Source organism: Adelges cooleyi, unplaced genomic scaffold, assembly GCF_023614345.1.
Source record: "Adelges cooleyi isolate 19-005CV unplaced genomic scaffold, UGA_ACOO_1.1 ACOO_flye_CR_arks_rails_tigmint_CR_PRNA_30, whole genome shotgun sequence".
NCBI classification, from domain to species: domain Eukaryota; kingdom Metazoa; phylum Arthropoda; class Insecta; order Hemiptera; family Adelgidae; genus Adelges; species Adelges cooleyi.
In genome coordinates, this window is record NW_026095971.1 from 7358604 (window position 1) to 7372640 (window position 14037).

At 27.7% G+C, this 14037-nt stretch overlaps 1 protein-coding gene across 2 annotated transcripts; it reads left to right on the forward strand.

Annotated features, from left to right (window-relative positions):
* Positions 1 to 4291: 4291 nt before the first annotated feature.
* On the forward strand, positions 4292 to 10338 carry LOC126839100 (uncharacterized zinc finger protein CG2678-like). 2 transcript variants are annotated; one of them, XR_007685774.1, is made up of 4 exons: positions 4292 to 4475; positions 4936 to 5161; positions 8217 to 8421; positions 9807 to 10338. XR_007685774.1 is itself a non-coding variant. In XM_050574139.1 (3 exons), the coding sequence occupies exons 1-3, from the start codon at positions 4403 to 4405 to the stop codon at positions 9808 to 9810; spliced, it is 282 nt and encodes a 93-aa protein (XP_050430096.1). In that variant the 5' UTR covers positions 4292 to 4402; the 3' UTR covers positions 9811 to 10338. The 2 variants fall into 2 exon arrangements, 1 of the variants encoding a protein (XP_050430096.1); XM_050574139.1 differs by lacking the exon at positions 4936 to 5161.
* The last annotated feature ends 3699 nt before the right edge of the window (positions 10339 to 14037 follow it).

Here is a 14037-nt window from a genome sequence, read left to right on the forward strand (position 1 = left end):
TATCCTTAACTATTACTACATATTTCATCTTACTGATTTACTGAGAATGATATATTCGAGTGTATTTACAAAACGCAATTAAAACAAATAATTTTTTTTGAAAAATAGAGTACTCAATTAAAAATTTTTAATGAATTATATTAAATATATTGGTAATTGTTTTTTAAAATGAGAACATATGCAAATTTTTATTATAATAGGGTAAAAATATAAAACTGATAATTTTTCTTTTTCGTATTTATATACTTTATGTTATTGATCCAATTGTAATAATAATTAAATAAATCATTTATTAACATTAGTAACAATAATTTAAGTGTACAGAAAGATAATAAACTTGATTGTTAACTGTTTTATGCTGGCCAGCAAACCGATAATGTCATCAATTTGTGGTGACATGTTTATGGATTTTTTTATTGCATAGATTTTCAGTAATAGTAAATCATTTTTTATTATTACAATTATCGTATCTAACGCACTCGTGTTTTTATGAAATTATATTATGTGTGATGAACATCACCGTCAAAAATAGTCGATCAGTGAATTTACTATTTCGTCGTAAACCAACGATCTAGTTTATTACATTTATCTATGAGTTATGATTACATACATAATATTAATACGAGTAATATGAGTACATACATAATTATAAATCAAACGAAAACTTAGATTTTAGATTTTATAGCCTACACGCAGCGCATCTCTCCCTTTAAAAATATGTTTAACGTGAAAAAGTAAATTTTTTCAGGGTGCATTGACTTAATATTAAAACAAAATTTAACTTCATTACGCTGTAGCCCGTAATCAAATTTAAACACTATACATTTTTAATGTTTATTTTAGCTTAGATGCAGAATTGAGAATGTATTAGTTTTTTTTTGTCATTTGTGGAAACAAGATCAAAAAAAACTGTGATCAATTCACATTGGCAAAGATCATGGGGGGATTAGGATTCTAAAAAACTTAAAATTAGTGCTACATTAATTTTAATTTCAACAAATCTCTCACTAAAAAATACATGTAGATATTTTGAAAATCACAAATTTTAAGTTGTATGGTGTTTAGTACCTAAAGGTTCCTTCCGATTTAAAAAAAATAAAATTTTCAAGATCCCATCATTCAACGATACTTTTTCCTTTTCCCGATATAGACATCGCCTAAACGTTTATAAAAAAAAGTTTACGTGGGAAATCAACTTTAAAGCCGGTATAAAATAACCTGAATACAATTTAACTTAAACGCATTGAATTTATTTGGTTATATAATATTTATACATCGATTTTTGCACCGTTAAATTACCGTCAAGTTATTAACTGCACACTTTTGACAGTAGAATTAAATAGTAAAATATTTAGAGTTAAAGTAAATAAAAACAGCTGTAATGGTAAATTTATGGATTTACAATTGTATAAGAACTGGTTTAACAATAGTTCCTTTCCCAGTACTATTGTCTTGGCTTTTATAGTAATTTTAACGCATGTTGACTTGACTTTTTTGAACATTTTATGTGTCGCGACTAAAAATACTACGTTTTGATAAATTACAGAATTTTGGCTGACCAATTTGGATTTTCTCGCCAAAGATGACCCAGCCAAGTGCCCGAAAAATTGCGGACGGAGTTACAAAGGCACGCACAGGAAAAAAGTTCTTCGGCGACATCTTGTTTACGAGTGCGGAGTTGAACGTAAATTCATGTGTACCATTTGCTTTAGACGTTTTTCCCAAAAATATTATCTGTCCACACATATGGGTACAGTGCATAGGATCACGATGCATTAGTCACGAAGGAAATCTATTTGTTTTTTATATCATTATATATTAGATCGCATAATGATTTTATAGTTAAATAGAAATGATTTTTTTTTTTAAATAACCGTGGCTTCTGTCCATTGGCTAGTTAAATATTATTTATTGTTATTTTTTTAACGTTTATCTGTGTCTTGGGTCTAAAAAGGTCAATTACAGAAATAAAATACTCGATAACTCACAAACCAACGCTTAAGTTTTTATTTTCCAAAAAAGCGCATTAGTATAAATGTATATTGATGACAAATACAACTTCTTAAATAATAAACGTTATCTAACATAATATAAACTAAAATCTTTAATAACTGCAATTATTGGTCCTTTTAGACCCTATTTACAAACTTAAGTTATTATTATTGCCGTGTTTACTGTTTAGTGTGTTCAATAACCGGCTCTCGCATCATTTTCCTATAAATTATACCTAGCTAACGAGATTTATTGTAAATGTTAGGTATATCTCATATAAGCTATGGTAATTTTATTTGTTTCAAGTCTTTGGTCTTTATAATGTTATGTTTACACTACATTGAGCTAAATACTTTTTTTAATCAGCAATTTTGTGTATAATTTGAACCACTATACGATTTCTCATCATTTGTATGGTAATATAGAAATCTTTTAACTTCTGAAATAATTTACTGTTGTTACAGTGATTGTGTTTAACTATACAGCTGGTGTAAATTATGGTATTGTTCAAAAAAAATCTTTATTAGATATATTTAATAAACAAACGGTTATCTTTAATGCTAGATATTTCTTATTGATCCTTAGCCGTTTATCAACACAAAACGTGTATTGTTTAATAGTATATTTATGGATTTTGATAATATTTTAAACTTTGATCTAATCTCCTTTAATATAAGTACAACAATAATATAAGAATTGTGATTTTTATGTCTTTTTAAACGGATTTTTTTTTCAGTAAACTATGTGTAAAATATTTAGTATTCTTGATTAGTTAGGCAAACCTGTATTTTTCGTATTTATAACATAAAAAATGTTGTTTTAATTTAATATTACTTATGAATAGCTCCTGAGTATCATAATGATTGTCCTTAACCACAATACTCAAGCTATACTATAATTGATATAAAAATAACATAATCAATACATAATATAGCCGTTCGTTGATTTGTTAATACCATGTTTCTTTTTTTCAAAATACACTTATGTTCTTAACTATCTGGTGAAAAAAAGCTATATAAATATACAGATATTTATATATTTTTTACTTTAATACAACATTTAACGCATTGTAGACTGTGGTTTTATGAAAATAATAATTATTAATTAAAATATTTATAACTTAGGTAAAATAGTTTAGATATTAAAATGCAAACACGTTTTTGAGTGTGGTTTTTTCTAATGAATATTTTACTTATGGTTTTCAGGAACGTCGTGCGGCGTATATCGGATTTGGTGCCCGAATAATTGTGGTCGGAGTTACAAAAGAGAACACGGAAAAGACAACCTGAGACGACACTTGAAATTTGAGTGCGGCGTGGAACCACAATTCAAATGTACCGTGTGTTCTAGACGGTTTACTCAAAAAAGCACTCTCAAATCTCACTCAATAACCATACACAAAATGCTTATCTGATCATTTATTCTTTTTATTAGTTGATCGATTTTTTTATATGTATAAAAAAAAAACTATAAAATGTTTGGACGATATTTTTAAATTATGTTAAAAATATAATTTCATTCACTTCTTCTATAATTATTTCGTAATTACTAGTTTGTTTCGTCCAGTTCATCTAGATCCTTATCTGATGCAACTCATGATGACAAGTCTGGTGTTTAGAAATACATTATAATATATATCAGTGTTATCGATACAGCACAAGTGGCACACAGTTTTTGATATTATGACGTTTAAATCCAACGTTAAGCAAGTAAATTGATTTGTAAAAATGTTGGTGTTTGTATTTTAAATATCTATCATCATTTTATGTAGTAAAACAAAACGAATACAACATATAAAAATTAACATGTTGACAATACTTATTTGCGCTAACAGTAATTGTACGGAACCTTATTTTTTTTAAACTTAACGGCCGGTTTACAGATTAAGATGAACTGGACGGGTTTATAATTTATACCTAGTGTTTATTATATTAGCTCTAATGTTTGTCGTGTACTAAATATTAATTATCTAGCAGTTGGTGTTTGTGGACACTAACAGTACTGTCTGCATATCGCGGTCAGTACACGGCCGTGAGCGGGTATACTGTACAAACAAATGCTTCTACTTTACATAATATATATTATATACTATTAACTTTGCCGTCGTTGTGTAATATTTAGCTTGAATACCCATTATTACAACTAACATATTATTATTTAGTTCAATATGAATATCATGAAAACCGCTTTGTACATGTTGTAATTTAACCATTCGATTCTGCAAATCGCGCATCAACCTATTTTCACAATTATAGTAATTTTTGTACTTTTTATAATTTTATATATATTTTTTTTAGAGTTTACCGTACCTGTAGTGATTTACGACGATGATAATCGCTGCCATTTACCTTGCATAGTAGATAGGAACGAAAAGGGCCGAAAGAAACTGCGAAGGTGTCAACTGTGTGCCATGTCTGGTCGTGGACGGAAACGGACTCACGTGTACTGTTCCACCTGTCCGGGCAAACCTGCCCTCTGTGAGGGTACTTGTTTCGATAAGTTTCACAAACAATTGTAGCCGTGGTTATTAGTGAAATATCAAATTTAACGTCAGCGAAACACACGCTTTATTAATTTTTAACGATTAAACTTTTAACAACATTTTACGCTATTTAGCCTATTTTTTTGCATGTCGATTGTCTTACATGTTTTGTTTTCGTTCACATACATTTTTTAACAATTAAGTTAGCAATAGAATAATTTTCAAATTTTTATAATTTTTTGTCTCTTAGAACAAGCTCAAACTGATTGTATGGTGTCTATATGTACTTTAAACCAAATTTAATAAAACGAGTCTCATATGATATGTTGAGTTATATATCGCAATAAATCTGTGTTATTATGATTTATGTTACTGCAAGTTTTGAATTCGAGAAGAAACTGATGTAATCTATTTATTGATATAGTGCGGGTGTGTAACTCTATGCATTTTTTTTTTTATAGCTACTAACAAATTTGTACCGAATCCGCTTTACTGTCCAAACGGTTGCAGTTCTAAGTACTGGGGTGCGAAGAGAAAGAGCAATCTGAACCGCCATTTGAACTACGAGTGTGGCGTACCCAAAAAGTTCCAGTGCATTTATTGCCGCAAAATGTTCACACAAAAATTTAACATGAAAAAACACATTGCGAGCATTCACAATCTACTTCTTTAAAATATTTAAAAAATGTTTGTTGTTATTATTTTACAAAACTATGTTGTTCGTTGTTTCAAATTGTACTGTATCATTTTACGCTTTGTATAGTCAACTAATATATATATATATATATACATATAATAACTAGGTCTTCCGATTCTTTTTTACAACTATGCTTTTATCACTACAGTTTCGTTAAATACATTAGCTTGATATTATCTGTTGTCTACTGATATTAGTTTATGTATTATATATTTTAGTATACTTTCTTACAAATTATAATACTAATGCTGTGTTGCCATAACTTTTATACTTAAATGGTTCCATTAACCATTTTTTGACCAATCACAGTGCTTTAATAATAAGGATCTATGAAACCAATACAAATTTGTGAGACCAAACTTAGGATTAAAGTATTATGCTGTTATTTGCTAACTTAATGTACCAAGTAATTATTTTAACGCCTTAAACCACTTTTTTTTTTAACTATTGCAATTTTGTAATTTTTCTTTTTGAAAATATTTTTGATGTGCTATATTACAATATTAGACAATATTCAATATGTATACAGTATATAATATGTATCAACTACATATTATATACTAAACTATTACATACTTAAAGTGATTTTAAACCTTATGTGCTATTGGAATATTCTATTATTATTGGCCAGATTTGAAATCAAATAGATAAATTCCTCTACTAAGTGAATATATTTTATTCTTACTACAAATTAATTTTTTACCGTTTACACTTGGCTAGTTTTTATTTATGACTTAGTCAACAATAGTGAGTTTATCATTGGTTAATTCTTCAATGATATCGGACGGTTACATAAAAAATCGATTGCATGACATGCTTTGTGAGTAGAAAGTAATTGGGTTTTCTTTTATGTAGACAGGTTTTCTACAATAAGCAGATCGCTTCACTCTAACAACCACTTTCCGTGCGAAGTGCACAAAAACGAAAAAGTTAGAAAGGACGTCGCCGGTGTGTATTGTGCTCATTCAGGGGTTTGGACCAAAAACGAACTGGGGTTTCTTGCTCGATATGTCAAGAACAACCCGCTATATGTCCCGAAACCTGTTTTATAACGTCTTACCTTACCTACATATTCCGAACAATGCGTTTCTGAACGACAAATATGTCAGATTGATAACGCCAAAGACTGAAAATCATATAAAACTACCATCTTATTTTAGCAATCTACCATTATATTTCTAACATGTGCATGATTTATCTTAAAATTAATTAATGCATCATAATTTTATAATTTAAATTATTACCACAAGCGTGTAATTTTATTTGCATGAAAATATTAACGTAATATGGTCAGTTTTTTAACAAAAAAATATAGCTTTCAAAACAAAGGAAGTAATGATCCAACCACGGAAATTAACAGGTTAAAACTTTCACCCAACTCTGTAATTTATTTTTTATTAATCTCTGAGGTTTGCAATGCTATTAAATTATCTCGTAAATAAATCCTAGTTTCGCCACTGATAAAGGAAAAACTAAGATCTGTATGCAGAAAGTTATACTATAAAGCTCATATAAAATCATATATTTTCCATAAATAAGCTGTCGAATGCTGAGTTACATGAGCGATCTTTATATTATATTTAATGACCCAATCGTTGTTAAATAAATCTCACAATTAATCCATAAAAATTACAATAAAAAAATGTTTACAGCCATAAGTCTATAGAATAATAGTTATACAATTTACTTACTTAAACTATTTTGATTATGTGATAAATATTTTAATGTAATTACAACTATTTATTATAACTTTAAACACTTAAAACAACCACCTTTCATTTTTTCCTCGTGTAAGCGATTTTTTTTAGATTTTTATAAAATCTGAAATATTATTAGTTGTATACGTTTTTACTACCTGTTCACATAAAGTTTTTAATCGCTTGGCTAATTTCCTTAATGATCTTACACAAATTATCTGTATTGTTCTTTAGAAATTAATAATTTTTTAATCTGGAACAAGCTATTTGGGAAGGAGTGTTATTATAAAAGTTAACGATCGAAAAACCGTTAGGTTGACGTCATCATAGGTGTGAAGGGGATGTGGATCTGAATTGAATGAGTGTAAGGTTTGAAAGGGCGGGAATGGGACGGTGATAAAAGAAAACCCCTAATACTGGGATAACTGATAAACCGATTGGAAATCGGCTGATCATCTGTTACGGTACTCAGATTCCAGAATTTTGCTAGAATTAAAGAGATATATTTCCTCAATAATACGTTAGACAGATTTCTCAATTTATATTTTGACATAAAGCCTTCACAAGAAATATATCTATCAGCCAAGTTCCAATGGAATTTGGGAGGTGATGATCTTGTTCATATACTAACCTAATGCTGATCTCACAATTTTAGGAGCCATATAACATATTTGGATTCCTCTTTCCTTAAAAATCCACGTAAGAGATACTTGTATGATATCATGTAATAAGAATTCATAGAGAGTTTTGATGACGAAGTATACTCGTATGTGTTGTCATTTTCGATTTTAAGTGTGTAACAAAATAGGATAAGGTAAAATCGTTAAATACGAAAAAGTTTATCTACTGTTTAATAATCTATTAAATTCACTTTTTAGGAATTATTAAGTTCATAAATTAGTTTATTCATTAAGTTTACTCAATTGAGTTAAACAATTGATAATTTCACACAAAAGCATAAACCAGAATTGTTTTATTTTATTGTTTTTTTAAATTGTATATTAAACCCTAACGTTGAATATAACTATTAAAATACCGTTTAAATTTGACCTTATATAATTTAGACATTCGAAAGCTCAACATTTTTATTATTTTCTAGTAGTATATATAAAATGTATATATTATCATGTATAACACTGTTTCACGATTTTCTCGTCAAATGTTTTTTTATTTAGCTATACATAGTGGCAATGTATGATAGTGTAATAGTGTGCATACACTTAACGCTTGCTATGGTTTTGCTAAACTGTATATAGAATTAAAATCTGAAAAGACGCTTTACATGTATTTTAATTAATTATTTAAATTTATAATAATTTATATGCATATATTAACTATATTTGTCTAGATATGACAATGCCAGATCCAGTATACTGCCCTAACAGATGCGGTCGTTGTTACAAAGGGTCAAGAAGAAAAGGAAATCTCAAGAGGCATTTGAGCAATGAATGTGGTGTGCCTAGAAAGTTTCAATGTTTCTACTGCTGGAAACGGTTCGCTCAAAAATACGATTTAAAAAAACATTGTATTTTCGTTCACAAAATAATTGAAAAGTATGAATAAATCAAAAGTATTCAATAAAATTTAATATTAATCATGTTATTATTATTGTTTTTTTTTTTAAAAACATGTCATACATGCCTCTTACATGGTTAAGGTTCATAAAAATGCATTTCACTTGTTGTTTATAATAATGTTGGTTTTTTATTGAAATACAAAAAGTATGTATGCATGAAAAGTTTGTAATCTGTTTATTTCAACACTTAAATGCATCGAGTAGCTATAATTCAAAATCCAAAGTAAAAATTTAGTTGAAGAAAATTATTTTCTCTTTAGAGTACTATCTAAATAACAACACACAATTCTCTTGACTTGTACGTACGATTATAATAATAATAACACTATAATAATAGTTGCACAATATAGTTTATATTTTTATCGGGCACTATTGAATAGTGCTAATGGATATTGGATAGATGGTTATAACTTATATATTATATATACAATATATTTTATACATCCCAACTAGTTTTCATTTTTGAATTCAAATTCCCAACATGTGAATATATTACAGAAATACCAGCGGAAAATAATATTATTATGATAATAATTAATAACTACAATTTTTTATAATCTATCAATAATTACCTACATTTTTAATATATTAGTAACTAGATCCGAAAAAATTCAACGTCACCTTGTAGATCTAAAAGTTTCAATTAATATTTATATTAATACTATAGTTATATTAATATTTATAGTTCTTTGTTTAAACAATTTTCTACCTTTTAACCATCATAACAATTTTAATTGTTATGTTATTAAGGTATTATAAATCACAATATTGTGTTAATTTTAATTTTCTATGTGTTAGAAAAAAGTATGAACTCACTGTCTTGTATATACAATTGTGGCCTTGTAGAAATATATAATGAAAATAGTCTAAGAAAACAACATTGTTGATACATTATTATTTCCACTTTTAGCTTTAAAAGAATCTATTGCCTTAAATTTCAGAAATTAATTTTTTTAAGTCATATTTTATTTTTTAAGCCTGTCGGAAAAACTGCGTAAATATTCATACTGTATAATATGTACAGTATGAAGCTGTAAGCAATAAACATATCAAACAAATCCCTTCGTTGCATCATTGTTAAAACCAATAAAACATTATAATTACAAGTTAGTTTTTACAGCTTTTTACCACAATTCAATTCATATTTATTTTATTATTTTGTACATAAATATTAAAACATTAAAACAAGCGACTGTTTAAAAAAACCTTAATTACAATACTTGCCTTTTTATAATATACCTACTATGCAACCGCATAGAATGATCTATTTTAACTAGCTGCTTTTTATTCACGGCACAACATCTGACGCATAATTTTATCGGTCATTAAATGACCATTTATTTATTTACTATTTATGTACAGGTAATTTGTACTTCCCGGATCCGCTTCCTTGTCCCCGCAAGTGTGGTCGAGCATACCGAGGAAAATTCCGAAAATCGAATCTCAAAAGGCATATAAATCTGGAATGTGGAGTGGAACCTCAGTTCGAGTGTCCGAAATGCTTAAAAAAGTTTTCGGACAAAGGAAGCTGTAAACGACATATAATAACTATACATAAAGTTGTAATGTGAAAATTGTGAACTTATCATTTGTTAATTGTCCTGTTACACGCCAACAGCTATACATGTAGCACATATTATTATTTATACGAAAAATTACTCAACAAAAAAATGAAAAAATAAGAGGAAAGTTTGGAAAAAAAAGTTTATTAAATTTATATATTCGGTGGATTCATTATATGTAAGTTATTCACTGGTTTTAGTAGTTGGCATATTTATATTTTAGTGGGATAATAGAGTTTTAATCAAAATGTATATTATGTAAAAAAAAACTGTTGGTCTGAATTGCGTTACCATGTTCATAATGAAACTCTATAATAATATGTCATCTAGAAAAGAACCTTCTAAAAATTATAAACTTTCATTTACCATGTTTATGTCGTAAGTTATTTAATTTTAATTTTAAACTTAGTATTTTTTCTTAACTAAATACCAATAAATGGTTCCTATATGTTCATATGTGTAATACTAAAGATTGTTAAAAGTTAAGCTTAATGTTCAATTAAACGAATTTGTATTTAACTGTAAATATGCGTATTTGATTCTTTATTCAATTACAAATTTTACAAACTATCACGATGACCATTGTGGTATGATTGTATGATTTCCAGCTTCATACAAATAAACTACTCTGTATTATTTATGATAACCACGGTATTACCACTTGAATAGTTACGGATTTAGAAAAGAAGTAACGGTATTTAGAATGAATATTTCATTTATATATTATCTATCTTTCAAGTTATTTGTTTTAATTGGATGTACGTGTATGGTCATTTAATTTTAAATACAAACAATAATCATACAAAGTACATATTAATCTGTCTCATTTGCATTATTCGCTTATTGTAAGTAATAATATTTGAATCGTTTATTTCAGAAATCCCTCAAGTACACTGTACACTATACACTGTACATAGAGGTTCCCTTGGCATTAAGGCGGATTTTTGAAATAAGCGATTCATTTAACATGCATCATTGGGATTTGGGTGATATTCAAATGGATTTCAAATAAAAATATATTTTTTTAAATATTGCATCACGTCGTTTTTAACAAGCTGAATTGTATTTTTTTAGAGTTATAAAGCTTTTTAGTATACATATTTTTATATATATTTCTTAGTTGACATGTTTGATTCTATAATTTCAGGTAATGAGTTAGCAATGCTGCTTCACTGTCCAAATAATTGTGGCCGTTCATATACTGGGAAAAATGCAAAAGGAAGTTTAAAAAGGCATTTAACATACGAATGTGGCATTGATCCTCAGTTTAAGTGCAATTATTGTTCGAAACAATTTACGTTAAAAGAGTCCTTAAAAAGACATCTCATTTCGATTCATAAAACGTTTTTATCTTTGATGCGTAACTAAGAAGGTATCGTTCTTACAATGATATGTTTTTATTTGTTTTGTGTCTGGACTTACGATATCTTCTTCTAAACCCCTGAACCGATTCATATAGCAACTCTATATATCAGAAATCGTACCTGGAAGTTACTTTAATGGGCTAAACATTTTGAAAAATTCCCCCTTTTCTCTTAAAAATTTAGAAAAATACCCTTAAAATGTACATATTTTTCAACTTAACATTTACGGCACGTTATAAATTTTTAAAATAGTAGAATTAATTCCAGATTTGTATAGAATATTCTTGAATATAGTACTATTAATATATTTTGAAAAATAAAAAAGAATATTAAAAACCCTATCCCTAGAAGAGATAGAAACTTTTTCTTTGTTTATTTTTCCTAGCAAATTTTAGAACTAATAACCTAGATATATAAGGAACAACGACGACAAATGATTATAGACAGACGACTCTGTCAACCCTAATCGTGTCCACGCTTATACCAAAAATACAATTTTAAGGACATTATTGACAGTGTTTATATATTTACAGGTACGCATCGAAGCACTTACTTGAAAATGATTTTATCATTTGTATGCCTCAATTTGCTCCGTTCCCCACTGTAGTGTTTTTTTAAATATGTACAAACTTTTGTTTATTAACGACACAGCAAGTTTTTTGTAAATTACACCAAATATTATTTATAGAAGCTAAAATGTAATGAAATAGGATCAAACAAAAATTTATTTTTTAAAAGGATATCAGCTATCACCTTTGTGTGCGTCTACATTATTATAAAAAAATCGATTTTATCGTGCTAAAAATATAATGCAATTTCTTTCATAACTATATGATATTAACTATCTATATAGTCAAAAATACATGTGGTCATTATGGAGCGTATCACGTCCGATATTTGTTTATTTATCTACTTAGCCATTGTACCTAGCTGTTGTACGTACATTTTTATTGATACATAAACAATTCTAAGACTGAGAGTAATTTTACATTACGTACAAGACTACAAGTCTTGTCTACATTATAAAAATGTTTGAAATAAATTGCTTGAAACATACAATTTTATCAATATTATCATCATTATAATTAATAAGTTTTAATTTCTAACATAACATTTTCAATGAAATATTAATAAAACTAATTCACATGGCTAAAAAAAAGTGTTGCTTAAGATTTTGCTCTCGTGTAACCTATAATGAATACGGATTATGTGTATATTGAATAATTGAATAAATATTAAATAGCATTTACTCAAAAACATGGATCATTACACAAATCAAGATATAACTGTAAGAAGGGTCCGGATAAAGTTCGAGAAAATGTTCCGGAACTTAATCATTTGTTCCGCAGAGTATTATGTTCCAGAGTAAAAATATTTCTGTTTAAATAAAAATAATCATATTTGTTTCTATCCGACATCTGTCCCAGAACAAATTAATCTATTTGTTCCGTAACATATACATATTTTGGTTTATCAAATAGGTTTGTTTGGCCGAGAAAAAAAGTTTATTTGCTCCGGAACAAGTATTGGATAGGGACAAAGAGATAGGCCCATTTGTTCCGGAACTAATATCGGATTGGAACAAATAGATTTATTTGTTCTGGAACAGATTTCATATAGAAACAAATAAGTTTAATTGTTCCGGAACAAATATCGGATAGATACTTTTTAAGAACAATATCTGAACCCTTGATTGTATGAATAGTTCGGTAGTCGGTACAACATAAATATTTGTAAGGCTCATTAACTTGTTATTATTAACTTATTAACATTTACCTACCCAAAATTGTAAATTTTCTTTTCTGTGAAAACGATAAATAATAATATTATTATAATCAGTTGTTTTCGCTTTTTGCTTAATTTTACTTTATTAATGATGTTGAACGAATTTAACAAAGTAATAAATATGAATGTCAATTTTTGTTTTCAGAACTCGGGTATATCAACAATGCAACAATTACTTCAAAATTGTATGGTATGTACCAATTAATAATCGCAAAAAAACAACTTCAATTTTTATCTGAAATAATGATATAATATTTACAGTACCAAACATGCATATGATGAAAAATCAACGATATTTTTGTCCCAACAAATGTGGAAAGAGTTATAAAGCCATGAACAACTTAAACAGACATGTCAAGTACGAATGTGGAGATATGAGGCTGTTTAACTGTCCATGTTGCTCAAAAACTTTCAAACAAAAAACCGCCATGCAAGCGCATGCCGCTTCCATACACAAATGCATTGTGCGCTAAAATATCTCGTTTAAATGTATTTTTTTAATAAAATTTACTTTAAGTATGTAAAACATTTTACTAATAAAGTCAAAATTGTTAATAATTAATATTTTGGTTACATGTGTATTACACATGTTTTAATAACAAATATTGTTTAATTAAGTCAAAAAGATATTTACTTTAAAAAAAAAATAATTGTCTTGACTCTTATGACGAGTGGCCAAATATATATGGAATGGAATATTCTTTAGGTACGAGTATAATATTATTGATAGACGCTAAACAAATATAGTAAAACCTTTCCGCAAGTAAACTATCTTTATTTCTCTTTTTCGAGCGTTGTTTTCTTGAGGACTTAAGGACTGTAAATTAGGTTACAGGTAAATTTTGAGTGGGGCTATAACATTTACAATTTTCTTAATCTGTT